At 43.4% G+C, this 27,191-nt stretch overlaps 1 protein-coding gene and 1 non-coding gene across 5 annotated transcripts in view; one reads left to right on the forward strand and one right to left on the reverse strand.

Moving 5' to 3' along the window:
- PRMT2 (protein arginine methyltransferase 2) overlaps window positions 1-27,191 on the forward strand; it is a 45,197-nt gene that overhangs the window by 10,490 nt on the left and 7,516 nt on the right. For 2 of the 4 annotated variants that reach the window (NR_190216.1, NM_001427947.1), the window contains exons 1-6: window positions 9,893-9,982; window positions 11,167-11,263; window positions 16,005-16,112; window positions 16,766-16,948; window positions 20,568-20,729; window positions 21,633-21,797. Coding sequence is in view for 3 of the 4 variants with exons in the window: in NM_001427947.1 (NP_001414876.1) it covers window positions 11,225-11,263; window positions 16,005-16,112; window positions 16,766-16,948; window positions 20,568-20,729; window positions 21,633-21,797 (657 nt within the window). In the remaining variant the exon portion in view is untranslated. Of the gene's footprint in view, window positions 1-9,710; window positions 9,983-11,166; window positions 11,264-16,004; window positions 16,113-16,765; window positions 16,949-20,567; window positions 20,730-21,632; window positions 21,798-27,191 lie in introns of those variants that run through there. The other 2 variants (XM_059875037.1, XM_025001956.2) reach the window with 2 other exon arrangements.
- On the reverse strand, window positions 9,595-9,668 carry MIR2289 (microRNA mir-2289). The gene has a single exon (NR_030837.1). It is a non-coding gene; the product is annotated as a microRNA mir-2289 (primary transcript).

Below are 27,191 nucleotides of genomic sequence, written 5' to 3' on the forward strand. Positions count from 1 at the left end.
TCTTGGGTCACAGACAGCTGTCTTCTCACTATGTCCTCATATATGGGATAGGGAGCTCCCTGGGGTCTGTTTTCAGCTCATTTCAGTTGCTCAGTCGTGTCCGACTCTTTGCAACCCCATGAACCACAGCATGCCAGGCCTCCCTGTCCATCACCAACTCCCAGAGTAAACCCAAACCCATGTCCCTTGTGTCGGTGATGCATCCAACCAGCTCATCCTCTGTCGTCCCCTTCTCCTCCTGCCCTCAATCTTTCCCAGCATCAGGGTCTTTTCAAATGAGTCAGCTCTTCTCATCAGGTGGCCAAAGTGTTGGAGTTTCAGCTTCAACATCAGTCCTACCAATGAACACTCAGGACTGATCTTCTTTAGGATGGACTGATTGGATCTCCTTGCAGTCCAAGGGACTCTCAAGAGTCTTCTCCAACACCACAGATCAAAAGCATCAATTCTTCAGCACTCAGTTTTCTTTATAGTCCAACTCTAACATCCATACATGACTACTGGAAAAACCATAGCCTTGACTAGACAGACCTTTGTTGGCAAAGTAATGTCTCTGCTTTTTAATATGCTGTCTAGGTTGGTCATAGCTTTCCTTCCAAGGAGTAAGCGTGTTTTAATTTCATGGCTGCAATCACCATCTTCAGTGATTTTGAAGCCCCCCCAAAATAAAGTCAGCCACTGTTTCCTCTGTCTCCCCATCTATTTGCCATGAAGTGATGGAACCAGATGCCATGATCTTAGTTTTCTAAATGTTGAGCTTTAAGCCAACTTTTTCACTCTCCTCTTTCACTTTCATCAAGAGGCTCTTTAGTTCTTCTTCACTTTCTGCCATAAGGGTGGTGTCATCTGCATATCTGAGGTTATTGATATTTCTCCAGGCAATCCTGATTCCAGCTTGTGCTTCTTGCAGCCCAGCGTTTCTCATGATGTACTCTGCGTATAAGTTAAATAAGCAGGGTGACAATATACAGCCTTGACGTACTCCTTTTCCTATTTGGAACCAATCTGTTGTTCCATGTCCAGTTCTAAGTGTTGCTTCCTGACCTGCATACAGAATTCTCAAGAGGCAGGTCAAGTGGTCTGGTATTCCCATCTCTTTTAGAATTTTCCACAGTTAAGTGTGATCCACACAAAGGCTTTGGCACAGGCAATAAACCAGAAATAGATGTTTTTCTGGAACTCTCTTGCTTTTTCAATGATTCAGCGGATGTTGGCAATTTGATCTCTCGTTCCTCTGCCTTTTCTAAAACCAGCTTGAACATCTGGAAGTTCACGGTTTACGTATTGCTGAAGCCTGGCTTGGAGAATTTTAAGCATTACTTTACTAGCGTGTGAGATGAGTGCAATTGTGTGGTAGTTTGAGCATTCTTTGGCATTGCCTTTCTTTGGAATAAAAACTGACCTTTTCCAGTCCTGTGGCCACTGCTGAGTTTTCCAAATTTGCTGGCATATTGAGTGCAGCACTTTCACAGCATCATCTTTCAGGTTTTGAGATAGCTCAACTGGAATTCCATCACCTCCACTAGCTTTGTTCCTAGTGATGCTTTCTAAGGCCCACTTGACTTCACATTCCAGGATGTCTGGCTCTAGGTGAGTGATCACACCATCATGATTATCTGGGTCATGAAGATCTTTTTTGTACAGTTCTTCTGTGTATTCTTGCCACCTCTTCTTAATATCTTCTGCTTCTGTTGGGTCCATACCATTTCTTTATTGAGCCCATCTTTGCATGAAATGTTCCCTTGGTATCTTTTATTTTTTTGAAGAGATCTCTAGTCTTTCCCACTCTATTGTTTTCCTCTATATCTTTCCACTGATCACTGAGGAAGGCTTTCTTATCTCTCCTTGCTATTCTTTGAAACTCTGCATTTAGATGGATATATCTTTCCTTTTCTCCTTTGTTTTCGCTTCCCTTTTTTCCACAGCTATTTGTAAGGCCTCCTCAGACAGCCATTTTGCTTTTTTGCATTTCTTTTTCCTGGGAATGGTCTTGATCCCTGTCTCCTGTACAATGTCACAAACCTCCGTCCATAGTTCATCAGGCACTCTGTCTATCAGATCTAGTCCCTTAAATCTATTTCTCACTTCCACTAAGGGTCTGTTATATATAAGCATTAATCCCATTCATGAGGGCTGTACTACCATGATTTTTGTCTCATCTGAAATGCTCTGGTTGCTAATACCATCACCTTGGGTTTAGTTTGAGTTGTGGAGTTATGCAGACATTCAGTCCATAGCAGTATATTTTCATTAACATTCAGTGTGAAATTAAAAATGTTATCTCTTTGGTTTCTTCCTTTCACCCATGGATTACTCTGACATATGCTGCTTAATTTCCAAACATTGGGACATGTTTCTATTTGTTTTTCTATTTGTATCGATTTATAATTTTATTTCACTGTGTTCAGAACACAAACTCTAAGATTTCAACCTTTGCAACTTATTTTATGGAGCATCTATGGTCTGCCCTGGTTAACGTTCCATATGACCTTAAAAATAAGGTGTACTCTGCAGTTGTTTGGTAAATTTTGGATACTTTCATTGTTAGTTAAAACACGGGTGTGACAGTGTTGTTAGACCTTCTGTATCCTGTGTGTGTGTGTTTGTCCAGTCGTTCTTTCAGTTACTAAAGGACAGATGACACTTGATGTTACTTGGTGCTATTCTACACAAACTTTTAGATCACGATTTCCAACTGTTGTTGCCATAGTGAGCCTTCATTTCGGGACCTTAGAAATTCACCTTGTAATTGTAGTACTTTTTTGTGGATTATCTTGCATTATCTGCATACACAATCATGCCACCTGTGACTAACGACAGTTTTATTTTTTCAGTTTAGTCTGCACATTCTTTGTCTTTCTCTAGCCTTCTTGCATTAAATAAGACTGCCAATTGAATAGACAAGGTGATAGAGGATAATCTTGTCTTGTGCCTGAATCCAGGAGGAAACCATTCACTATTTTGTTAAATATTATTGCGTGTCATTTCACAGAGTAAGACATTTCTTTTTTTTTTTTAATTTAATTTTATTTTTAAACTTTACATAATTGTATTAGTTTTGCCAAATATCAAAATGAATCCATCACAGGTATACATGTGCTCCCCATCCTGAACCCTCCTCCCTCCTCCCTCCCCATACCATCCCTCTGGGCTGTCCCAGTGCACTAGCCCCAAGCATCCAGTATCATGCATTGAACCTGGACTGGCATCTCGTTTCATACATGATATTTTACATGTTTCAATGCCATTCTCCCAAATCTTCCCACCCTCTCCCTCTCCCACAGAGTCCATAAGACTGTTCCATACATCAATGTCTCTTTTGCTGTCTCGTACACAGGGTTATTGTTATCATCTTTCTAAATTCCATATATATGCGTTAGTATACTGTATTGGTGTTTTTCCTTCTGGCTTACTTCACTCTGTATAATAGGCTCCAGTTTCATCCACCTCATTAGAACTGATTCAAATGAATTCTTTTTAATGGCTGAGTAATACTCCATTGTGTATATGTACCACAGCTTGCTTATCCATTCATCTGCTGATGGACATCTAGGTTGCTTCCATGTCCTGGCTATTATAAACAGTGCTGCGATGAACAATGGGGTACACGTGTCTCTTTCCCTTCTGGTTTCCTCAGTGTGTATGCCCAGCAGTGGGATTGCTGGATCATAAGGCAGTTCTATTTCCAGTTTTTTAAGGAATCTCCACACTGTTCTCCATAGTGGCTGTACTAGTTTGCATTCCCACCAACAATGTAAGAGGGTTCCCTTTTCTCCACACCCTCTCCAACATTTATTATTTGTAGACTTTTGGATCGCAGCCATTCTGACTGGTGTGAAATGGTACCTCAGAGGGGTTTTGATTTGCATTTCTCTGATAATGAGTGATGTTGAGCATCTTTTCATGTGTTTGTTAGCCATCTGTATGTCTTCTTTGGAGAAATGTCTATTTAGTTCTTTGGCCCATTTTTTGATTGGGTCATTTATTTTTCTGGAGTTGAGCTGTAGGAGTTGCTTGTATATTTTTGAGATTAGTTGTTTGTCAGTTGCTTCATTTGCTATTATTTTCTCCCATTCTGAAGGCTGTCTTTTCACCTTGCTGATAATTTCCTTTGATGTGCAGAAGCTTTTAAGGTTAATTAGGTCCCATTTGTTTATTTTTGCTTTTATTTCTGATATTCTGGGAGGTGGGTCATAGAGGATCCTGCTGTGATGTATGTCAGAGAGTGTTTTGCCTATGTTCTCCTCTAGGAGTTTTATAGTTTCTGGTCTTACGTTTAGATCTTTAATCCATTTTGAGTTTATTTTTGTGTATGGTGTTAGAAAGTGTTCTAGCTTCATTCTTTTACAAGTGGTTGACCAGTTTTCCCAGCACCACTTGTTAAAGAGATTGTCTTTAATCCATTGTATATTCTTGCCTCCTTTGTCAAAGATAAGGTGTCCATATGTGCGCGGACTTATCTCTGGGCTTTCTATTTTGTTCCATTGATCTATATTTCTGTCTTTGTGCCAGTACCATACTGTCTTGATAACTGTGGCTTTGTAGTAGAGCCTGAAGTCAGGTAGGTTGATTCCTCCAGTTCCATTCTTCTTTCTCAAGATCGCTTTGGCTATTCGAGGTTTTTTGTATTTCCATACAAATTGTGAAATTATTTGTTCTAGCTCTGTGAAGAATACTGTTGGTAGCTTGATAGGGATTGCATTGAATCTATAAATTGCTTTGGGTAGTATACTCATTTTCACTATATCGATTCTTCCAATCCATGAACATGGTATATTTCTCCATCTATTAGTGTCCTCTTTGATTTCTTTCACCAGTGTTTTATAGTTTTCTATATATAGGTCTTTAGTTTCTTTAGGTAGATACATTCCTAAGTATTTTATTCTTTCCGTTGCAATGGTGAATGGAATTGTTTCTTTAATTTCTCTTTCTGTTTTCTCATTATTAGTGTATAGGAATGCAAGGGATTTCTGTGTGTTGATTTTATATCCTGCAACTTTACTATAGTCATTGATTAGTTCTAGTAATTTTCTGGTGGAGTCTTTAGGGTTTTCTATGTAGAGGATCATGTCATCTGCAAATAGTGAGAGTTTTACTTCTTCTTTTCCAATTTGGATTCCTTTTATTTCTTTTTCTGCTCTGATTGCTGTGGCCAAAACTTCCAAAACTATGTTGAATAGTAATGGTGAAAGTGGGCACCCTTGTCTTGTTCCTGACTTTAGAGGAAATGCTTTCAATTTTTCACCATTGAGGATAATGTTTGCTGTGGGTTTGTCATATATAGCTTTTATTATGTTGAGGTATGTTCCTTCTATTCCTGCTTTCTGGAGAGTTTTTATCATAAATGGATGTTGAGTTTTGTCAAAGGCTTTCTCTGCATCTATTGAGATAATCATATGGTTTTTATTTTTCAATTTGTTAATGTGGTGTATTACATTGATTGATTTGCGGATATTGAAGAATCCTTGCATCCCTGGGATAAAGCCCACTTGGTCATGGTGTATGATCTTTTTAATGTGTTGTTGGATTCTGATTGCTAGAATTTTGTTAAGGATTTTTACATCTATGTTCATCAGTGATATTGGCCTGTAGTTTTCTTTTTTTTGTGGGATCTTTGTCAGGTTTTGGTATTAGGGTGATGGTGGCCTCATAGAATGAGTTTTGAAGTTTACCTTCCTCTGCAATTTTCTGGAAGAGTTTGAGCAGGATAGGTGTTAGCTCTTCTCTAAATTTTTGGTAGAATTCAGCTGTGAAGCCATCTGGACCTGGGCTTTTGTTTGCTGGAAGATTTTTGATTACAGTTTCAATTTCCGTGCTTGTGATGGGTCTGTTAAGATTTTCTATTTCTTCCTGGTCGAGTTTTGGAAAGTTGTACTTTCCTAAGAATTTGTCCATTTCTTCCACGTTGTCCATTTTATTGGCATATAATTGTTGATAGTAGTCTCTTATGATCCTTTGTATTTCTGTGTTGTCTGTTGTGATCTCTCCATTTTCATTTCTAATTTTATTGATTTGATTTTTCTCCCTTTGTTTCTTGATGAGTCTGGCTAATGGTTTGTCAATTTTATTTACCCTTTCAAAGAACCAGCTTTTGGTTTTGTTGATTTTTGCTATGGTCTCTTTTGTTTCTTTTGCATTTATTTCTGCTCTAATTTTTAAGATTTCTTTCCTTCTACTAACCCTGTGGTTCTTCATTTCTTCCTTTTCTAGTTGCTTTAGGTGTAGAGTTTGGTTATTTATTTGACTTTTTTCTTGTTTCTTGAGGTGTGCCTGTATTGCTATGAACTTTCCCCTTAGGACTGCTTTTACCGTGTCCCACAGGTTTTGGGTTGTTGTGTTTTCATTTTTATTCGTTTCTATGCAAATTTTGATTTCTTTTTTGATTTCTTCTGTGATTTGTTGGTTATTCAGCAGCGTGTTGTTCAGCCTCCATATGTTGGAATTTTTAATCGTTTTTCTCCTGTAATTGAGATCTAATCTTACTGCATTGTGGTCAGAAAAGATGCTTGGAATGATTTCTATTTTTTTGAATTTACCAAGGCTAGCTTTATGGCCCAGGATGTGATCTATCCTGGAGAAGGTTCCATGTGCGCTTGAGAAAAAGGTGAATTCATTGTTTTGGGATGAAATGTCCTATAGATATCAATTAGGTCTAACTGGTCTATTGTATCATTTAAAGTTTGTGTTTCCTTGTTAATTTTCTGTTTAGTTGATCTATCCATAGGTGTGAGTGGGGTATTAAAGTCTCCCACTATTATTGTGTTATTGTTAATTTCTCCTTTCATACTTGTTAGCATTTGTCTTACATACTGCGGTGCTCCCGTGTTGGGTGCATATATATTTATAATTAGACATTTCTATTTCTAGTTTTGTGAGAGTTTGGTGGGTCTTGAATTTTATGAAATGTTTTTCTCTAGCACCTATGTAGTCTTCATATGTTTTCCCCTAATAATCTGTAATGTGGAAAGAATATTGATTTTTAAATGTTAAACATTCTGTCATTTCTAGTATAAACCACACTCGGTCATGACAATCATTTTATATATTATTGGATTACTTTTGCTTATGTTCAGTTAAAGAAAGACACACAAGATAAAAGTTGTGAGTTTAAGCTTTAGTCAGGGTCTTGCTGAGCACTATATCTTGGGAGACAGCCTCTTAGTGGCTCTGAGGAAACTGCTCCAAAGAGGTAAGGGAGGAGCCAGTTTATATACAATTTTGGCCTGGGAATAGAAGGAGTCAAGCATGTATCTTGGTAAAACATTACTGTTAATCACAAAGAACAGATATCTCAAGTTCGTGATTTTAGTACTTTTCTTATGTATGGGAGGATGCAGGGATCTGGTTCACTGAAATTCTTCCTGAGATATGCATCTAGAGGCCTGTGTATCCAAACCATAGACTGCTAAGCCCTGAAATCTTCTCAGGGTGCACTGTCCTTCAGCTGCTGTGGGCTATGCCTTAACTCCGTGGAACTGCATGCTGAGTAAAGCTCTCTGTTGCAGCCATTTTAACTTCTTTCTGCCTTAACAGTATTTTATAGCAGGGCGATGCTGGCCTCATAGAACCAGTTATGAAGTATTTCAGTTTTCTCTAGTTTCTGGAAGAATTTGTGTAACACTATTATTATTTTTCCTTATATATTTGGAAGCATTTAATAGTGAAGCTGTCTTCTCCTGGAGCATTCATTGTAATATTTTAAATAATGAAATCATTTCTTTTAGAAGATCTAGAACTATGCAGCTATCCTAACTATTCCTGCTCAGTTTTGGCAAGTTGTTCAAGGAATCTAATTTATTAACTTTTTTGGACAAAGTTTCATAATATCAGTTTATTATCTTTAAAAAAATCTATAGCATCTGTATTTCCTTTTTCATTCCTTATACTGCTAATTTGTGTTCCTGCTGTTTTTCAATGATGAAATACACAAATTTATTACCTTAACCATTTATAAGTCTACAGTTCAGTTCAGTTCAGTCACTCAGTCGTGTCCAGCTCTTTGCGACCCCATGAATCACAGCACGCCAGGCCTCCCTGTCCATCACCAACTCCCAGAGTTCACTCAAACTCATGTCCATCAAGTTGGTGATGGCATCCAGCCGTCTCATCCTCTTTCATCCCTTCTCCTCCTGCCCCCAATCCCTCCCAGGATCAGAGTCTTTTCCAATGAGTCATCTCTTCGCATGAGGTGGCCAAAGTACTGGAGTTTCAGCTTTAGCATCAGTCCTTCCAATGAACACCCAGGACTGGTCTCCTTCAGAATGGACTGTTTGGATCTCCTGCACACATAGACATCACCAGATGCTCAACACCGAAATCAGATTGATTATATTCTTTGTAGCCAAAGATGGAGAAGCTCTATACAGTCAACAAAAACAAGACTGGGAGCTGCCTGTGGCTCAGATGATGAACTCCTTATTGCCAAATTCAGACTGAAATGGAAGAAAGTAGGGAAAACCACTAGACCATTCAGGTATGACCTAAATCCAATCCCTATGATTATACAGTGGAAGTGAGAAATAAATTTAAGGGACTAGATCTGATAGAGTACCTGATGAACTATGGACGGAGGTTTGTGACATTGTACAGGAGACAGTAATCAAGACCATCCGCATGGAAAAGAAATGCAAAAAAGCAAAATGGCTGTCTGAGGAGGCCTTACAAATAGCTGTGAAAAGAAGCGAAGCGAAAAGCAAAGGAGAAAAGGAAAGATATAAGTATCTGAATGCAGAGTTCCAAAGAATAGCAAGGAGAGATGAGAAAGTCTTCCTCAGCGATCCATGCAAAGAAATAGAGGAAAACAACAGAATGGGAGACTAGAGATCTCTTCAAAAAAATTAGAGATACCAAGGGAACATTTCATGCAAAGATGGGCTTGATAAAGGACAGAAATGGTATGGACCTAACAGAAGCAGAAGATATTAAGAAGAGGTGGCAAGAATACACAGAAGAACTGTACAAAAAAGATCTTCTCAACCCAGATAATCACGATGGTGTGATCAGTCACCTAGAGCCAGACATCCTGGAATGTGCAGTCAAATGGGCCTTAGAAAGCATCACTAGGAACAAAGCTAGTGGAGGTGATGGAATTCCAGTTGAGCTATTTCAAATCCTGAAAGATGATGCCGTGAAAGTGCTGCAATCAATATATATGTCAGCAAATTTGGAAAACTCAGCAGTGGCCACAGGACTGGTAAAGGTCAGTTTTCATTCCAATCCCAAAGTCTACAGTCAGTGGTATTAAATAATTTACATTTCTGTGCAACGATCACCAGCATATATGCGCCGAAACGTCATCCTGTGAATCTGACTACACCCAGCCGTCTGCTCGACCGCGACCCCCGCCGCCCTACTTTCTCTACGATTTTGACCACCTCCTTCTACCTTTCCAGCTCCAGCCACCCCCTGCCCTGGAAAGAATGACACAGGATTTACACTTCACAGTGTGGTTGCGAAGGTTACTGAATTATTACAAGAAAAGCACAGGAAAACTTTCTCGGTCCTGCTCCGGCGGAAATCAGCCATTTCTGTCACTCCCAGCCGGTTTCTGACCCCGGACCAGGACGTCGCCCACCCCCCACCGTCTGACTCCCCGCCCCATGGGACGCGAGCTCGAACACGAGCCGGCATCCGAGCGCAGAGCCCGAGCTCGCGCGACAACCGAAGGCGGGACCTCAAAACGAGTTTGCGCAGGGAGATCCACCTAGGACTGAGTCTTCTCCAGGATGCGCGCCAGCGCACGGCGCCTGCGCAGTTCAGGGCGTTGGCTCACTCTCCCGACAAGGGGGGTGGGCGTGGACGGTGGCGCATGCTCGCGGAGCCGGTTCCAGGGCGGGGCCTTCCACGGCGGGGTTGGGGGGGGACAGTGTGTTCACAGAGCGCCTGCGCGGGCAGAGGGCGGTGGCTTGTTTCTTGGTGGGTGCTGGCTTCCACTCCTTTCCGGAGGTGTGGACGCCGACCTCAGCGGAGAAACGCAACTGAGGTAGGTTTCCCGTGGGCAGCTCGGGCGACTGGACCGCGCGTAAAGCTGGACATAACAGGGGAGGGGGGAGTACACTCCCGAGGTGTGCGTCAGCCGGCGCACCGAGGCCGCTGTTCTCCTTCCCGGGATCCCCGCGCCTTCCTGCTTCTGCTAGCCCCTGACCACTGGCTCGGCGCCCCGCCCACAAGGCCACGCCCCCATCGCGCCACGCCCACGACCCCGCACCCGTTGCCTCACTGCCCGGCTGTCTTCCCAACCACGCCCACAGTGCCCGCCCCTCCCACAGCCACGCCCACTTTCCCGTCTGTCTTTGGCATCCGGGACCACCCTCTCCGAGCGCAGGTCCCATTCTCTTCCCCCACTGCTCATTCCGCTCTTGCATCACGCCCCGCCCCTCCCTTCATCCTCCCTTCCCCTATTTCTCTCTCTAGCCCACGGGCCACCTGCCCTTCAGGGCCCTATCCCCCAACCGTGCCCCGCCCCTTAGCCGAGCACCGCCCTATTATTCCGCCCCGCCCACCTTGTCCCCATCCATCAATACGGCCACACCTCATCTTCCGGCCCCGCCCCATCCTGGCCTCAATGCAGTTTCCAGTGAAAATGCAATGTATGTGTATTAGTATTTGTAATTATAAACGTCACAAAAACAAGTACTAGGTATTGACTGATAATGTGAAGCACTCATTTCAAACGAGGAATTGCTGCGTAACTGAAAAAACACACATGCATAGCAGAGCACGATGTGAGTTACACTGTCACTGAAAGAATAAGATTGAAACTGAAAAGTCTCTGGGAGGTGCAGACCTTGGTTCCTGTTAGTGGAAACGTTTTAAAGCCCCAGATAGGAAATTTTAATTGGAGTCACAGTTGTCAGGGTTCCAGGTTAAGGGTTGACATCAATTTATTGTTTTAAATTTTCCCAGTGATCTAAGAGAAAGTAACAGGCTTTGGCCAATAAACAGTTAACACTTTGCAGGCTAGTGATGAAAATATACACTGTTTGGAGTTCATAAATTTTAAATGTTTTCAGTTGATTTTGTAAGAGTTGTGTTTATAAATTTCATTTCCATTCATTCTTCACATTCCATTTGGTAGAAGACCTTTTTCATGGACCTTAAAAGATAAGTGAACATTATGATGCAACATAACAAGCGTTTTCTCATTTTCTCTTTTTTAAAAAATAGAAATGAAGGGGAAAATGAAACATTAAAGCAGCAGTTATGTACAGATCCCAAAGGAACCATGGCAACACCAGGTGACTGCCCCAGAAATGAGTTGCAGGTAATTTCGGTTCTGCTATTCGAGAACTTGTATTTAAAGACTGGGACCATTACAGAGAGTGGAGCTCACTCAGTCACGAAGTGATGGTGATTTCCTTGGACCTTGGAAGGTGGCCACTAACCAGGGGCTGCTTAAACAGAGGAAGTGCGCTGTGAGGTCACACAGGACATTCTGAATTGGGCATTGTAAATACCTCCCAGGAATCTAGGGTTCCATTTTTGACAGTTGAGCTGGTGAAGCAAGCACAGGTTTTTTTTAGTTGTTAAAAACATCCCAGACAGAATATATTAGACACGGGTTGGATATTAGAAAAGATTTATATATTTATGCTTATTTTCTGCTTGTAACATGTATCATTCAAGTTAACAGTAAAAAAAAAAAGTCACCTTAAATTTCAAGGAATGTTGATTATGTAAAATTAAAAAACAGAATAATAAATAGTGTTTTTTTAAAAACATTTTCATGTCTGTGATATCAATTTTGACGTTTTTTTTTTCTCTTTTCATTCTAATTATTGTTCTAAATTCATGTGGCTTTTATATATAGAATTTTATTTGTAGTTGGATCATTTCACTTATCTGTTTCTTAAAATTATCATAAAATGTTTTAATTTTGTGGATGTCTTAATTTTCTTTTGAGAAATTAAAAAGTACTGGAACATTTATAGAATCAGTTCAGTTCAGTCGCTCAGTTGTATCCGACTCTTTGGGACCCCATGGACAGCACACCAGGCCTCCCTGTCTATCACCAACTCCCAGAGTTTACTCAAACTCAAGTCCATTGACTTGGTGATGCCATCCAACCATCTCATCCTCTGTCATCCCTTCTCCTCCCACCTTCAATCTTTCCCAGCATCAGGGACTTTTCAAATGAGTCAGTTCTTCACATCAGGAGGCCAAAGTATTGGAGTTTCAGCTTCAACATCAGTCCTTCCAATGAATATTCAGGACTGATTTCCTTTAGGGTAGACTCGTTGGATCTCCTTGCAGTCCAAGGGACTCTCAAGAGTCTTCTTCAATACCACAGTTCAAAAACATCAATTCTTCTGTGCTCAGCTTTCTTTATAGTCCAGCTCTCACATCCATACATGACTACTGGAAAAACCATAGCCTTGACTAGATGGACCTTTGTTGGCAAAGTAATGTCTCTACTTATTAATATGCTGTCTAGGTTGGTCATAACTTTCCTTCCAAGGAGTAAGCGTCTTTTAATTTCATGGCTGCAGTCACCATCTGCAGTCAATTTGGAGCCCCCCAAAATAAAGTCAGCCACTGTTTCCCCATCTATATGCCATGAAGTGATGGGACCAGATGCCATGATCTTAGTTTTCTGAATGTTGAGCTTTAAGCCAACTTTTTCAGTCTCCTCTTTCACTTTCATCAAGAGGCTCTTTAGTTCTTCGCTTTCTGTCATAAGGGTTGGTGTCATCTGCGTATCTGAGGTTACTGATATTTCTCCCAGCAATCTTGATTCCAGCTTGTGCTTCATCTAGTGTTTCTCATGCTATACTCTGCATATAAGTTAAATAAGCAGGGTGACAGTATTTATAGAATAATACTGCAAAAAATTACATATTACAGAGAAATGGAAACTTGCTAACATTTTGTCATATTTACTTCAGAATATGTGTATATATATATAAATATGAATGAATGAGAAAACCATGAATAAAGTCTGTTCCCCAGTCCCATTCTTCTTCTATCTCAAGGGCAAACACTACTATAAATTATGAATTGATCTTTGTGTTTCTGGACCGTTTTTTATACTTTTATACCTTATGTAGGTATCTTTGAGCAATATATGATATTGTTTGTGTGTGCTTTTTAGAATTTACCTAAGTGGAGGAAATTTAAAATTTTCTGGGCTATCCAGAGTATGTTGCTTAATTTCTAGACATTTGGGAAATTTTATATTTTTGTTATTACTTTTGGTTTTACTTAATGTTTGGTCTGAAAATGCAACATTTCAGTCTTTGAAAATTTACTCATGCCTGCTTTATGGTCTCATTGTAAGGCCTATTTGGCCTTACACTGGTCTCATTGTAAGCTGTATGGTCTCACTGTAAGACCCTGTTTGGCCTTGGATGCTGCGTGTATACTTTCAGAGACTAAGTCATCCTGCAGTTGTGGGGTGTAGTGTCCAGTGTTGTCACTGTCAGATGGGCCATTTTTTTTTTCCCCTAAGTTTCTCACTTGTGTCCAACTCTTTGCGACCCCATGGGCTATATAGTCCATGGAATTCTTCAGACGAGAACACTGGAACGGGTGACATTTCCCTTCTAGAGATCGAACCCAGGTCTCCCACATTGCAAGCGGATTCTTTACTAGCTGAGCCACAAGGGAAGCCCAAGAATACTGGAGTGGGTAACCTATCCCTTCTCCTGCGGATCTTCCCCACCCAGGAATCGAGCAGGGGTCTCCTGCGTTGCAGGTGGATTCTTTACCAACTGAGCTATCAGGGTGTCATCACCGTCATATGGGTCATTAGTATTGCTCAAATCTCTGGATTCCGTCTGATGTTTTGTCCATTTGTTCTGTCAAATACTGAGAGAGATGAGTTTCAAAAATCTCTGCTGTGATTGTGGATTTGTCTTTTTTTTTTGTTACTTCCATTTGGATCTGTCACTTTTTGTTTCATATATTTTGAATCTGTTACTTGGTACATATGTTTAGGTTAGTATTTGTTTACTAGGTTAGTTGACCCTTTTATTTTTATGAAGTCTCTCTTTTTACCTATTAATACTTCTTGCCTAGCATCTACTTTGTCTTATATTAATTTAGCTGTACCAGCTTTCTTAACGGTTAGTATTTGCATGGCACACAGACACATATATATCTATATTTTCAATTAGTCTAACTCTATATATTTAAAGTATTCCTCTTGTAAAGAGCCTGTAGTTGTGTCTTTTATTTTCCTGTTAGGTAATTTTTGCCATTTAATTAGAGTGTTCAGTCTGTTAACATTTAACATAATGAGTCTAACATCTTGCTGTTTGTTTCCTTTTTGTCACAGTTCTTCCTTTTTACCTTTTTCCAATCTTGCCTTTTAGATTAATAAAATATTTTCTATAATTCCATGTTATCTCCTCAATTAACTTTTTAGCAGTACCTTTTTATATCATTCTAGTGGTTACCCAAGAAATTATGTTGTGTATCCTTAACCTATCCCAATCTTTTTTTTTTTTTTTGACCTCTTCACAACTAAGATCATGGCATCTGGTCCCGTCGCTTCATGGGAAATAGATGGGGAAACAGTGGAAACAGTGTCAGACTTTATTTTTCTGGGCTCCAAAATCACTGCAGATGGTGATTGTAGCCATGAAATTAAAAGATGCTTACTCCTTGGAAGGAAAGTTATGACCAACCTAGATAGCATATTGAAAAGCAGAGACATTACTTTGCCAACAAAGGTCCGTCTAGTCAAGGCTATGGTTTTTCCAGTGGTCATGTATGGATGTGAAAGTTGGACTGTGAAGAAAGCTGAGTGCTGAAGAATTGATGCTTTTGAACTGTGGTGTTGGAGAAGACTCTTGAGAGTTACTTGGACTGCAAGGAGATCCAACCAGTCCATCCTAAAGGAGACCAGTCCTGGGTGTTCATTGGAAGGACTGATGCTGAAACTGAAACCCCAATACTTTGGCTACCTGGTGAAGAGTTGACTCATTGGAAAAGACCCTGATGCTGGGAGGTATTAGGGGCAGGAAGAGAAGGGGACGACAGAGGATGAGATGGCTGGATGGCATCACCGACTCGATGGACATGAGTTTGAGTGAACTCTGGGAGTTGGTGATGGACAGGGAGGCCTGGCATGCTGTGATTCATGGGGTCACAGACAGTCAGACACGACTGAGCTACTGAACTGAACTGACAATGTAAGAATCCTCCAAATTAGTTGCATTTACCAGCCCCTATTTTTGTGCTGTGTTGTAACATATTTTACTTCTATACATGTTATAAACTCCACAATAAATTATTGCTGTTTCTCTGTACTATCAGAAGTCTTCTTTATAAAGTGTAAGTAATAGTGTTTCCCCACATATTTACCCTTTCTGGAGTCTTTACACATAGCACTCTGCAAAAACTCAAGTCAGTCACCCCATGCACTGCTGGTGAAGTGCCTCACCCTTTATGGAAAGAACCTGACAAATGTTTGAATGAAAACTGTGCCTATGTTTCAGCCATGTCAGTCTATCCCATAGAGACAAAATGTCATCGTGTCAGGATAAATGTGTGCAGATGTTTGTGGACATAGAGAAAGTCCATCAGTAAAGGACGACTGAAGACTCAGGCAGAATTCTGCTGTGTAATGTTAAGTAGCCACTGAACATTATAAGTTAGAGTTCTGCAGGTGGGGAGTTTTCTGCAAGGTATTATGTGAGTGAAAAAAGAAAAAAAATTTAAAAAGTGGCTGTGCAATCTTTGACAGAAAGCTAGGTCAATAGAAAAAATAAACTGAGTGTGTACGTATGTACGTGTGCGGGCACAGGTGTGACATGAGCATGGAGAGGTGTGGGGACCTCCTGCCGCTCCGTGCTCTACATGGACAGTAGGCAGCTGAGGATAGGGGGTGGTGGGGAGCCAGTGGCTGTGAGAGTGGAGCTGAATGGGATGAGAGTGAGTGGAAAAGAATCGAGTAGAGAGATGAAGAGTGACAGAGACGGACAGAGATGGAGAGAGAGGCAGAGAGGAAGGGAGAGGAATGGCTGCCCCCATCACCTCCCTTTCTCCCTTGCTCTGATCAGGAGGAGGAGGACCCTACCACGCAGGCTGAGGAGGAGCACCTCCAGGGGGCTGTGCATCCGGAGGAGTTTGTGGCCATCGCAGACTATTCTGCCACCGACGAGACGCAGGTAGCCATGTGGGTTTATTCTTTGTGGGTTCAGCATGTTCAGTGGCAGGATTAATGTCAATGCAGAAGTCAGCAGATTGAAATAGAGAAGTATTCAGATACTTCACAGCAACAGAAGACCCACCTGTGACTCTTCCAGCCTAACAGATTCAGGTCTGAAGCCTGATGTGTAGGATCCTTGGGTGAGGAATGGGGTGGGAGAGGAGGTACCTGCTTCACCTTCTGCTTTGAAACCCTTACTTGTAACCTATTTAGCGAAGGAAAATTGGGTGTAAAATAAAAACATCTACCTGATGCAGCTTTCTTTACTGTGTAATAGCAATTTCTTAGCGTAAGCCTCCAGCAACTGAATCCGTTACCACCTAGCTGAGTTACGGTGAAGGGGCTGTTAGGAATTCTCTTCTAAGAAATTCAAGCTGTTCGAAAATGTTTGATCTTTCTTGTTAAGGTCTGCTTTTGTTTCTTGTAGATTTCCTCAGAAATCTCGAAATGCTAGTGTGATTTTCATAGACTGTCAGTTGATGTCCTTCCCATGGACTCCTTACTGCAATTGCTGTGATTTGGGACCAGTGATGGAGGTTTATCACTGAGCCACAACTGGAATACCAACTGCAGGTTTTTCTTTAGTTTTCATTTCTATATGTGTTTCTCTAGCTCAGCTTTTTGAGAGGAGAAAAGATCCTCATCCTGAGACAAACCACTGCAGACTGGTGGTGGGGCGAGCGTGCGGGCTGCTGTGGGTACATCCCGGCGAACCACCTGGGGAAGCAGCTGGAAGACTGGGACCCCGAGGATTCCTGGCAGGATGAGGAGTACTTCGGCAGCTATGGAACCCTGGTATGCCTCCTGCCTGCCCAGCCAGGCGGAGCCGCTTGCCACTCTCTGGTTTTAGGTTCTGACTTTAAAAATAATTTCCGGGCTTCAGCTCAACTGTTCAGAATGGGGCCTGCAGATGTTTTCTTCAGCTCAGCTGCTCAGCTCTGCCATCCAAGTGCTGAAGCAGACTTAAAAATTTCAGTGAGCAGGTCTGCGTTCCAATAAAACATTATAGACACTGAAATTTGCCTTCCATATGATTTCATGTGTCGTGTTTTTGGATTTTTAAAAACCATTTAAAAATGTAAAAGCCAATCCTGGCTTGCAGGCCATACAAAAGCAGGTGATGGACTGGATTGGCTGTAATGTACCAATTCCTGGTTTAGAGATACTATCTGAGCAATGGAATTTTAAACTTTTCTCAGTGTTTAAAAAAAAGTAGTAAATATTACTGTAAAAATAAAATGTAAAAAGTTGTGTAAATCAGTAGTTTTACCTATAAATAACTAGCTTATTAGTTTGGTTTTTTCCAGTGTGCATAACGACCCAAAGTCCTATGGTCCAGACAACCCTGTTTATATTTTAGACTAAATAAAATAGATAGTTGAATGATGAACGTTTCAAATACGGTAGATTCAGTCCTGTAAGGTTAATAAGGTGACGTTAAAAGGTGTTGTTTGTGAATGTGTGTAGAAGTGGTGGATCTGGAGATCAGGGACTGGATTCCCCTTAGAATTTGGGTGATGGTTACCGGTAAAGGGGGTCCGTGTTTGGTGAGGCCAGGTGGGAAGGCCTGGGGTGCTGGCAGGGTTCCGAGTGGGTGTGGGTACAAGAGTGTTTGCACTGTTGCTATGTTGGGTGAAATCTACAGGTGCTTTTTCGTGTACTTTTTTGTAGATATGTATTCTGCATGTGTGTGCTCAGTGGTGTCCAACTCTCTGTGATCCCATGGGCTGGCTGTAGCCCATCAGGCTGCTTTGTCCATGGGATTTCACAGGCAAGAATACTGGAGTGGGTTGCCATTTCCCGCTCCAGGGGATCTTCATGACCCAGGGATCTTACCCTCATCTCTTGTGTCTCCTGCATTGGTAGACAGATTCTTTACCCCTGAGCCACCTGGGAAGCCCCCATTATATTGGATCATTAAAAATGTTAAAGTAAATGAAAAACCACTGACGCACGTACATGCTTGTTGTTCAGTCTCTCAGTCACGTTCAACTCTTTGTGACCCTCATGGACTGCAGCATACCAGGCCTCCCTGTCCCTCACCAGCTACTGGAGTTTGCCCAAGTTCACGTCCTGTTGCTCAAATTCATGTCTAAATTCATACTATCCAACCATCTCATCCTCTGTTGTCCCCTTCTCCTCCTGCCCTCAGTCTTTCCCAGCATCAGGGTCTTTTCTAATGAGTCAGCTCTTCGCATCAGGTGGCCATAGTATGGGAGCTTCAGCATCAGTCCTTCCAATGAATATTCAGGATTGCTCTCCTTCAGGATTAACTGGTTTAATCTCCTTGCTGTCCAAGGGACTCTCAGGAGTCTTCTCCAGCACCATAGTTCAATAGCATCAATTCTTTGGTTCTCAGACTTTCTTATGGTCCAACTCTCACATCCATACATGACTATTTGGACCTTTGTTAGCAAAGGGGTGTCTGCGTTTTAATATGCTGTCTAGGTTTGTCATTGCTTTCCTTACAAGAAGGAAGCGTCTTCTCATTTCATGGTTGCTGTCACCATCCACACTGATTTTGGAGCCTAAGAAAAGAAAATCTGCCACTGTGTACATGCTTAGAGGTTTCCGTCTAGTAAGAAAGAGTTAATGAGAAGATGAGGTCTGTCTCTTCTGTGAGATTTCTCCCAACAGCAGTGTAGATAGTCTAAGTTTAAGTCTAAGCTGCATCTGTTTTATTCTTTTAAATTTATGGAAAAGGAGTAGTCCCCATACACGGTTAGCACCTTTCTCACAGAGCTGTACTGCTTTGGAAGTCTCTTCTTTTCAGTAGCTCCAGTGTGTTGATTTTGAAAGGATCATGTTTGCTTTTCGTCATGCTAAGTGATGCTGTAGTGGATGTCCTCCTCCTTGAATCCTGCTCCTCTTTGCTAGATTCCCACTGGGTGGGTTTGAAGGGGATGTGTGTATGAGTTTTTCTGGGGTGGATCAAGCCAAGCCACCTGCCTGGAAGGTCGGCTGAGTGTACACCTCCCAGCGGCGCAGAGGGTGCCTTTGCTACAGGTCTTCACAGAAAAAGCTGCCAGCTGAAAAAAGATTTCCCATCTTAAAGGCAAAAAAACATGTATCTCGGTTTTGATTTACCTTTTTAGCATTTTCATGGCCTGAAGTGTTTATTTTTTGAAACTAATTTTATTACTGTTTTGTTGTGCTCCGCCTTTGCCCCTACCCCATTGGTTTTATGGAAAGTGTGTGTGAATTTAGGGAGGAGTGACATCTTTGTGGTGATACGCCGACTCTCCTCGTTTCTTAACCCTTGGTTACGTCTCTTTAAGTTTTGAGGTTTTGATCGTACATGGTTGTGTACCTTTCTAGGTGAATCTGTAGATGTTTTTGTGTCTTATTGTAAATAGTCGGGAAAGTGCTGTTCAAGTCTGTTGGATTAAGTTAGCTGATACTGTTGTTTACATCTGTGTCTCTTAAGATTTTCTACTTGTCAGTTACTGAGAGAAGGGTATGGAAATCTCTGTAGTGGTGAATTTGTGTTTCTTGTTGCATTTCTCCTGGCTTTTGCTTTGTGCGTTTTGAAGCTCTGTTGTGGAGGCACAGGAACCTTTAGCATTCCTATGTTCTCTGGCTGCAGTGGTTCTTGTGTTGATGTGGGGGCTCCCCACCACCCCCATCCTCAGTCGTCTGCTGTCCATGCCATGACCTGATGCTGTTCACTCTGAAGTGTATTGTATCTGAGGTGAATGTAACCACACCTCTTCCATGGGTTCCATATCCTGGTTCTGACCTGCAGGCAGGACATCTGGGTCTCAACTTAGTCCACTTTGGTGGTATCCCTCTGTCTGTCTGTCCCTGAGGAGCCATGGGCTCACGAGGCCCACACAGGCTCCTGTTGGCGCTGACGTGGTCTGGGTTGCCAGGCCCCTGTCGCCACACCCCTACCCTCCAAGTGGTTGTCGGGCTGGGTCTCCTTGGCGGGTGTGTGGGGATGGTGCTGGGGGTGCCCCCTCTGTGGCTTCCTGAACTGTGTGGAGGAGCCCTGCTCTGCCTCCTTGGGGATGCGTTCGATTCCTGTGGAGTGCCGTCACCTCCCGCAGCCCCTGCCAGTCTCGTCCATTCTCTCGTGGCGGATCTTGGCCACGTTGTGTCAGGTCAGGCATGTGGCCGCTTCTCCCGTGTCCACCTCCGGGTCCACACCTGCTTCCTTGCTCTCCTGACTCTTGGAGAGGTACACCGCCCTGCATGGGAAGGGTTCCAGAAGCTTCTACCTCATTCCTTCACTGTCTAGTCTTGTTTGTATCTGTTGGCATTTTTTTGGTCTTCTGATTTTTGCACGTTTTTTTAGGCACGGGGTGGTGTGGGGCTTTATGGGGGTCAGGTCAGGCTCTGATTGTCCAAAGTCAGAGGGTAGCGTAGCGCTAATGACAGGCAGTGATCCTTCCTTCACGTGTATTTCATCTAGAAACTTCACTTGGAGATGTTGGCAGACCAGCCACGAACAACTAAGTACCATAGCGTTATCCTGCAGAATAAAGAATCCCTGAAAGACAAAGTGATTCTGGACGTCGGCTGTGGGACTGGGATCATCAGCCTCTTCTGTGCACACTATGCTCAGCCCAGAGCCGTGAGTAGGGAGCTTCTGAGCAGGGTCTTGGTGGCGCCTCCACTGCTTAGTGAAAAGGGCAGCGTGTTTCTGAAGGCTGAGCCCGCCACAGGCCATGCTGTGGGTCTGATGAGTCGCAGGCAGCACAGAGTGGAATAGGGCAGGGCAGTGAGGTGAAACCGGTGGGATGTTTTTGTGAAATGTCTGCTTCAGTTACATTAGAAACACGTGTATCCACGTGTCAGGGCTGGGCAGCTTGTGTAGACTGCTATCCTGGTGTCCTGGTGTCCTCCCGCCCCAAATGTGACCCTGCCAGGGTCAGGGTGGACCACTCTCTGGGACTCCTGCTGGGCTCTGGTCCTCTGCCATTTAAGGCCTGTCTGAGCCGAGCAGAGGTGCCCCTCTCAGTGGCCCCGAGGCAGGTGGATGAGGCTCACAAGTGGAGCTGCAGCGCAGTGACTGCCCAAGTCCCGATCCTGCCAGAACCCAGACGTAGCATTCAGGACTTCTTAGATCCTCGATTGGTAACTAGCTGCTGGTGGCCTCAAAGTCTGACTGTTGTCATTTGAGGGCCAGGAGTCTCCTGTGTCGGTTACGGATTGTTGCTGTGTATATGGGAGCTAGGCCACTGGGCCTGACCTGGGACCCCTGGGGTGGGCAGCCCCCGTGGGTGCAGAGGCTCTGTCCACCTGCACGCAGCCCTGTGTCTGCCTTTTGGCAGAAGGTGGAGTCAGGGAGAGAGGCAGGCCCTCCCGGGGCTCCATCAGGGGGACGGGGTGGCCATCCACTGGCCGCCGTCCAGCACGCTGCCTGCCTCTCTCTGATGCTGGTCCTGACTCTGCTGGTGACTTGGGCTCGGGGAGAGTGGGCAGCTGGCCGTGGTGTGGGGCTGAGGCACACGTGGATGGTGTTTCTGTCATGTAGGTGTTTGCGGTGGAGGCCAGTGAGATGGCCCAGCACACGGGGCAGCTGGTCGTGCAGAATGGCTTTGCTGATATCATCACCGTGTTTCAGCAGAAGGTGGAAGACGTGGTGCTGCCAGAGAAGGTGGACGTGCTGGTGTCTGAGTGGATGGGCACCTGCTTGCTGGTAAGGGGCCGTGGGGAATGCTGGGGTGGCTGCTTTGGGCTCTGGAATATTCGTACATCATGATTAATTTGAACTTTTTCCTAAGGTGACATGTCAGTGATTTCTTGTATGAACATTGGCTTGAATTTTTAACGGATTAAAAAAAAATGCCTTTATGGGAAATCTAAGAGTGAATGTATCTTTCTGGTGAGTGATTTACATAAATTTCTGTTCTCTTCGAGAACCTGCGAATATCCAGTGCGTGATGTTAGGCGGTGTTTTCCGTGCTAGCAGAGCCTGTCTCCCCCCGGCTGATCTGCCCCCTCTCTGTAGCCCCCCTGGTCTGCGCTGGTGGCCAGCCTGAAGCCCAGGCTCTCCCAGGTTCCCTCCCCAGTCTCACCTGGGTTGGGGTGGAGAGGTTGCTGGTTTGCCCACCCAGCCTGAGCAGTGGTTTCTGAGCTCCCTAGCTCTCTGTGCTCCAAGGGCAGGTGAGAGGTGAGTGGGAGCCGGGCCTGCAGGTGTGTGTCTCCTCGGACCCTTGGCCCACCCCCTTTCTGGGACCTAAGATGTTACAGTGAAATGTGGTCTGAAGTTTAGTCTCTGTAAAAACCCAGAGAAGTGACGTATGGATGAAGGGGAGGGGGACACCACTGGAGTTTCCAGCAAGAAGTTTGTTTTAAATAGTAAGGAACTAACTAATATGAACAATAAGAATGTTGGTCCTCACTTCTTACAGATTGCAGAGATTTGGGAAAGTGACAGCAAATGACACTGAGCCTTAAGATTTCTGTCTGGATGATTTATCTATTGTTGAAAATGGGGTATTGAAGTCCCCTACAATAATTGTATTGTGCCTATTTCTCTTTTCAGATCTCTTAATATTTTCCTTATGTACTTAGGTATTCTGCCTTTTGATGTTTTAATTGAGCGTTTTATGTGACTCCGTTTTCTCTCCTTTCTTAGCGTATCAGTTATACTTCTTCTGTTTTCCTTTTTTTAATTGGTTGCCCTACAGTTTCCAAGGGCTTCCCTGGTGGCTCAGTGATAAAGAATCCACCTGCTGTGCAGGAGACCCAGGTTCAGTCCCTGGGGTGGGAAGATCCCCTGGAGAAGGAAATGGCAACCCACTCCAGTCTTGTGGCCTGGGAAATCCTACAGTCCGTGGTGGGTTGCAGAGTCGGTCATGACTGGACACAGAGAACAACAGTTTCCAATATATACTTACAGCAGATTCACATCTGTTTTCATCTAACACTGTGATGATTCATGGGTAGTGTGAGTTCTTTATGAGAACAAAATAATTCAGTCCCTTGTGTGAGCATTTTTATTCATTTTGTTACACGTAAGCATAAATACACATACATGGTCAGGTACTGTGTTGCTGTTATTTTGGACACATTGTTAGATTTGTTAGATTAAATTGTTAGATTAATTAAGAATGGGAAAAACAAAAGTTCTAGTTTTATCTTCACTTATTTCTCTTTTAGTGCTTTCCTTTCTTTATGTAGATCTGCGTTTGATCTACAGGCAGACCTCAGAGATAGTGCAGGTTTGTATCCAGACCACCATGATAAAGCACTGCATGTGCTTTATCTGCAGTATTGCAGTAAAGCAAGTCACACAAATACTTTGGTTTCCCAGTGCATAGAAAGTTATGTTTACCCTATACTGTGGGGTGTGCAATAAGCATTATATCTAAAATAACAATGTACATATATTAAATAAAATACACATTATTGCCTAAAAATGCTAACCATCATCTGAGCCTTCAGCGAGTTCTAATCCTTTTGCAGTAGTAACATCAAAGATCCTTAATCACAAGGACTTCCCTGACAGTCCAGTGGTTAAGGCACTGTGCTCCCCATGCTGGGGCCCAGGTTCAATCCCTGGTCAGGGAACTAAGATCCTACATGCAGCACAGGGTGGCTTAAAAAAAAAAACACACAACAGAAAATCAAGAAATACGTTAAATATTTCACTCCACTCTCTTCTTGCTTTCAGGGTTTCTGAGAATTCAGGTGAAATTTTATCTTTGTTCCTCAGTAGGTAGGTGTTTTTCCCCCGGCCTCTCTCAGGACTTTATCTTTTGAGTCTCTATAGTTGGAAGATGACATGCCTCTTCATACTTCGCCCCCCACCCTCCAACCACACATTTATCCTGCTTGGTGTGCTCTTCACGCCTGCATCTGTGGACTTGTGTTTGACATTGTTGTTGTTCACTCGCTCAGTTGTGTCCAACTCTTTGTGACCCCGTGGACTGCAGCATGCCAGGCTTCCCATCACATCTCCCCGAGTTTGGTCAAACTCATGTCCAATAAGTCGGTGGTGCCATCCAACCATCTCATCCTCTGTCGTCCCCTTCTCCTCCTGCCTTCAATCTTTCCCAGCATCAGGGTCTTTTCCAGTGAGTTGGCTCTTCACATCAGGTGGCCAACATACTGGAGCTTCAGCTTCAGCAACAATCCTTCCAAAGAATATTCAGGTTTGATTTCCTTGCTGTCCAAGGGACTCTCAAGAGTCTTCTCCAACACCAGAGTTCAAAAGCATCAATTCTTTGGCGCTCTGCCTTCTTTAAAATCCAACTCTCACATCCATACATGACTACTGGAAAAACAATAGCTTTGACTGTTTAGACTTTTGTTGGCAAAGTAATGTCTCTGCTTTTTAATATGCTGTCTAGGTTGGTCATAGCTTATCTTCCATGGAGTAAGCATCTTTTCATTTCATGACTGCACTCACTGTCCCCAGTGATTTTGCAACCCAAGAAAATGAAGTCTGTCACTGTTTCCACTTTTTCCTCTTCTATTTGCCATGAAGTAATCAGACCAGATGCCATGATCTTAGTTTTTTGAATGTTGAGTTTTAAGCCAGGTTTTTCACTCTCCTCTTTCACCCACATCAAGAGACTCTTTAGTTCTTCTCTTTCTACCATTAGAGTGGTATCTGTATCTCTGAGGTTGTTGATATTTCTCCCAACAGTCTTGATTCCAGCTTTTGAGTCATCCAGGCCAGCATTTTGCATGATGTACTCTGCATATAAGTTAAATAAACAGGGTGACAATATACAGCCTCGTCGTACTCCTTTCCCAATTTTGAACCAGTCAGTTGTCCTACATAAGGTTCTAACCATGTATAGGGAAATTAGCCAGGATGGCGTGGTCAGGGTCCTGCGTCCCACGTTTTGTAAATACATGCTTTTGTAACAGTGGAGGTCACTCACAGCACTGTGCACGCACATCATGTTGTACTGCTTGGTCATGGACCACTTTTGTTCTGGAAACATATATAAGCCCCACCTGAGAAATCCCCCTTTGCCACTGCACCCGCCATCAGAGAATAAACACATGTCTGCAGTCCCTACGGTGCCTCAAGTTTTCTTCCAACCTCCCTGCTCATGCCTTACCTACCCTGGGTTCAGCAAACGGTGTGAACCATGTAAGACACCACGTGAGGTTCTAATACCGCAGTGGTTTTCTGTCCCCTCCTCCGGTGGACCACGTTTTGTCAGAACTTTCCACTATGACCCATCCTTCTTGGGTGGCCCTGCATGGCATGGCTCATAGCTTCATTGAGTTACACAAGCCCCTTCACCACGACAAGGCTGTGATCTGTGAACGGAGTTGACATTAATTTGGGGAAATTCTCAGTCATTTTTTCAACTGTTTCTTCTCTTCCCGCCTCTCATTCTTCTTTTGATATTTTTGTTCTGTGTCTGTTACACCTTCTGTGTTCTGTAGCCCTTCAATGTGTTCCCCTTTTCAGCCTGTTTTATTTTGCTTTTCAGCGTTGGCAGTTTCTGTTTTCATTTCCTCAAGCTCAGGCTTGTTGCTCAGCTGAGAGTCCTTACTAACAAGCCCATCAAAGGCATCCTCCACTTCTGTTACATTGTTTTGCTCTTGAGCATTTATTTTTGGTTCTTTCTGAGAATTTCCCTTTCTCTGTTTACATTGCCCATCTGTTTTGCATGCTGTCTGCGTTGTCCATTGGAGCCCTTAGCATATTAATCATAGTTGTTAAGTTGATAATTACAGTTGCCTACTGTGTCTTCCTTTGCGGCTCAGTGGTAAAGAATCTGCTTGCAATGCAGGAGACCTGGGTTGGTAGGATCCCCTGGAGAAGGGAATGACAACCCACTCCAGTATTCTTGCCTGAAGAATTCCATGGACAGAGGAGCCTAGGGAGCTGCAGTCCATGGGGTCACAAGTAGTCTAACATAACTGAGTGACTAACACTTTCACTGTGTCTGAATCTGGTTCTAAGGTTTGCCTGTGGCTCTTGTAACTGTTCATATGTCTTTTTTCCTGATAGCCAGGTGTGATGACTGGATAAAGGGTCTGTGTAAACAGGCCTGTAGAGATATGGAGGGGGTTGCTCTGGGGTCTCAGTGTTGAGTGATCCTGGGCCTCTGGACTGTGAACCCCACAGGTGCTTCTCAAGTTTTTTCCCCTTTTAGGTGGGACAGGATCACTGGAGGGTGCTCGAATTGGATAGTATTCTTTCCCCAGCTGATTAGGCTCTGTTAAGTAGTCTCTCCTGATGGCAGACCCTGTTAAGAAGAACAGAATACTCTGGCGTATTTCCAATGGTTTCTTTTGAGCTTGTGAGAAGCACTGGGACTTTCCTCTGGTATTTACTGTGGGGACCCCATGATGGGGCCTGCCTGGAGTCTTGGCCTCAGCTGTCCACACGGAGCCCCAGCAGCCTGTCAGCCTCGGTTCAGCTCCCTGCCTGGCCCTGGTTCCAGGGATGTTTCTGCTCTGGTGAGTTGCGATTCCCTGTGCAGCCCTTCCTTGACTTACAGTGAGGCTGCGTCCTGACAAACCCGTCCTAAGTTGAAAATACTGAGATCCAAAATGCACGTAACGCAGCTCAGCTCTTGAACGTCACAGTTGAGCCTCATTGTCTTAGACGTGCTCAGGGCACTCCCACTTGCCTACAGTTGGGCAAAATCATAACCAAAGCTTGTTGAAAACAAGTGCTGAATGTCTCATGTAGTCGACTGAATACTGTCCTGAAAGGGAGAGGCTGTCAGTGTGTGGACCGTTCACGCTCATGATCGCATGGCTGATGGGCGCTTGGCCTGTGTGGCACGTGGGTGTTGCACTGCGTATCACTAGCTGGGAAAAGATCAAAATTCGAAGCATAGTTTTTACTGAATACCTATTGCCCTGTCATGAAGCTGAACCATCGTACGTCAGGGACCGTCTTACGGGCCTCTCAGTTTTTCCAATTTGAAGGTAGCCGTTTACTCTGTGACCTAGTTTCTCTTAATGGACTTCAGAAGAGTTGTTGACTTTTCATTTCAGCTTTTTACTTGTTAGGACAGAATGGCCACTTCCCCCAGGGCAGGAATGAAGCAGGAAGGGGTGCTCCCCTGTTCTACTCAACATTGTCCTGGGAAATCTAACCATTGCA

Source organism: Bos taurus, chromosome 1 (genome assembly GCF_002263795.3).
Source record: "Bos taurus isolate L1 Dominette 01449 registration number 42190680 breed Hereford chromosome 1, ARS-UCD2.0, whole genome shotgun sequence".
NCBI lineage: Eukaryota > Metazoa > Chordata > Mammalia > Artiodactyla > Bovidae > Bos > Bos taurus.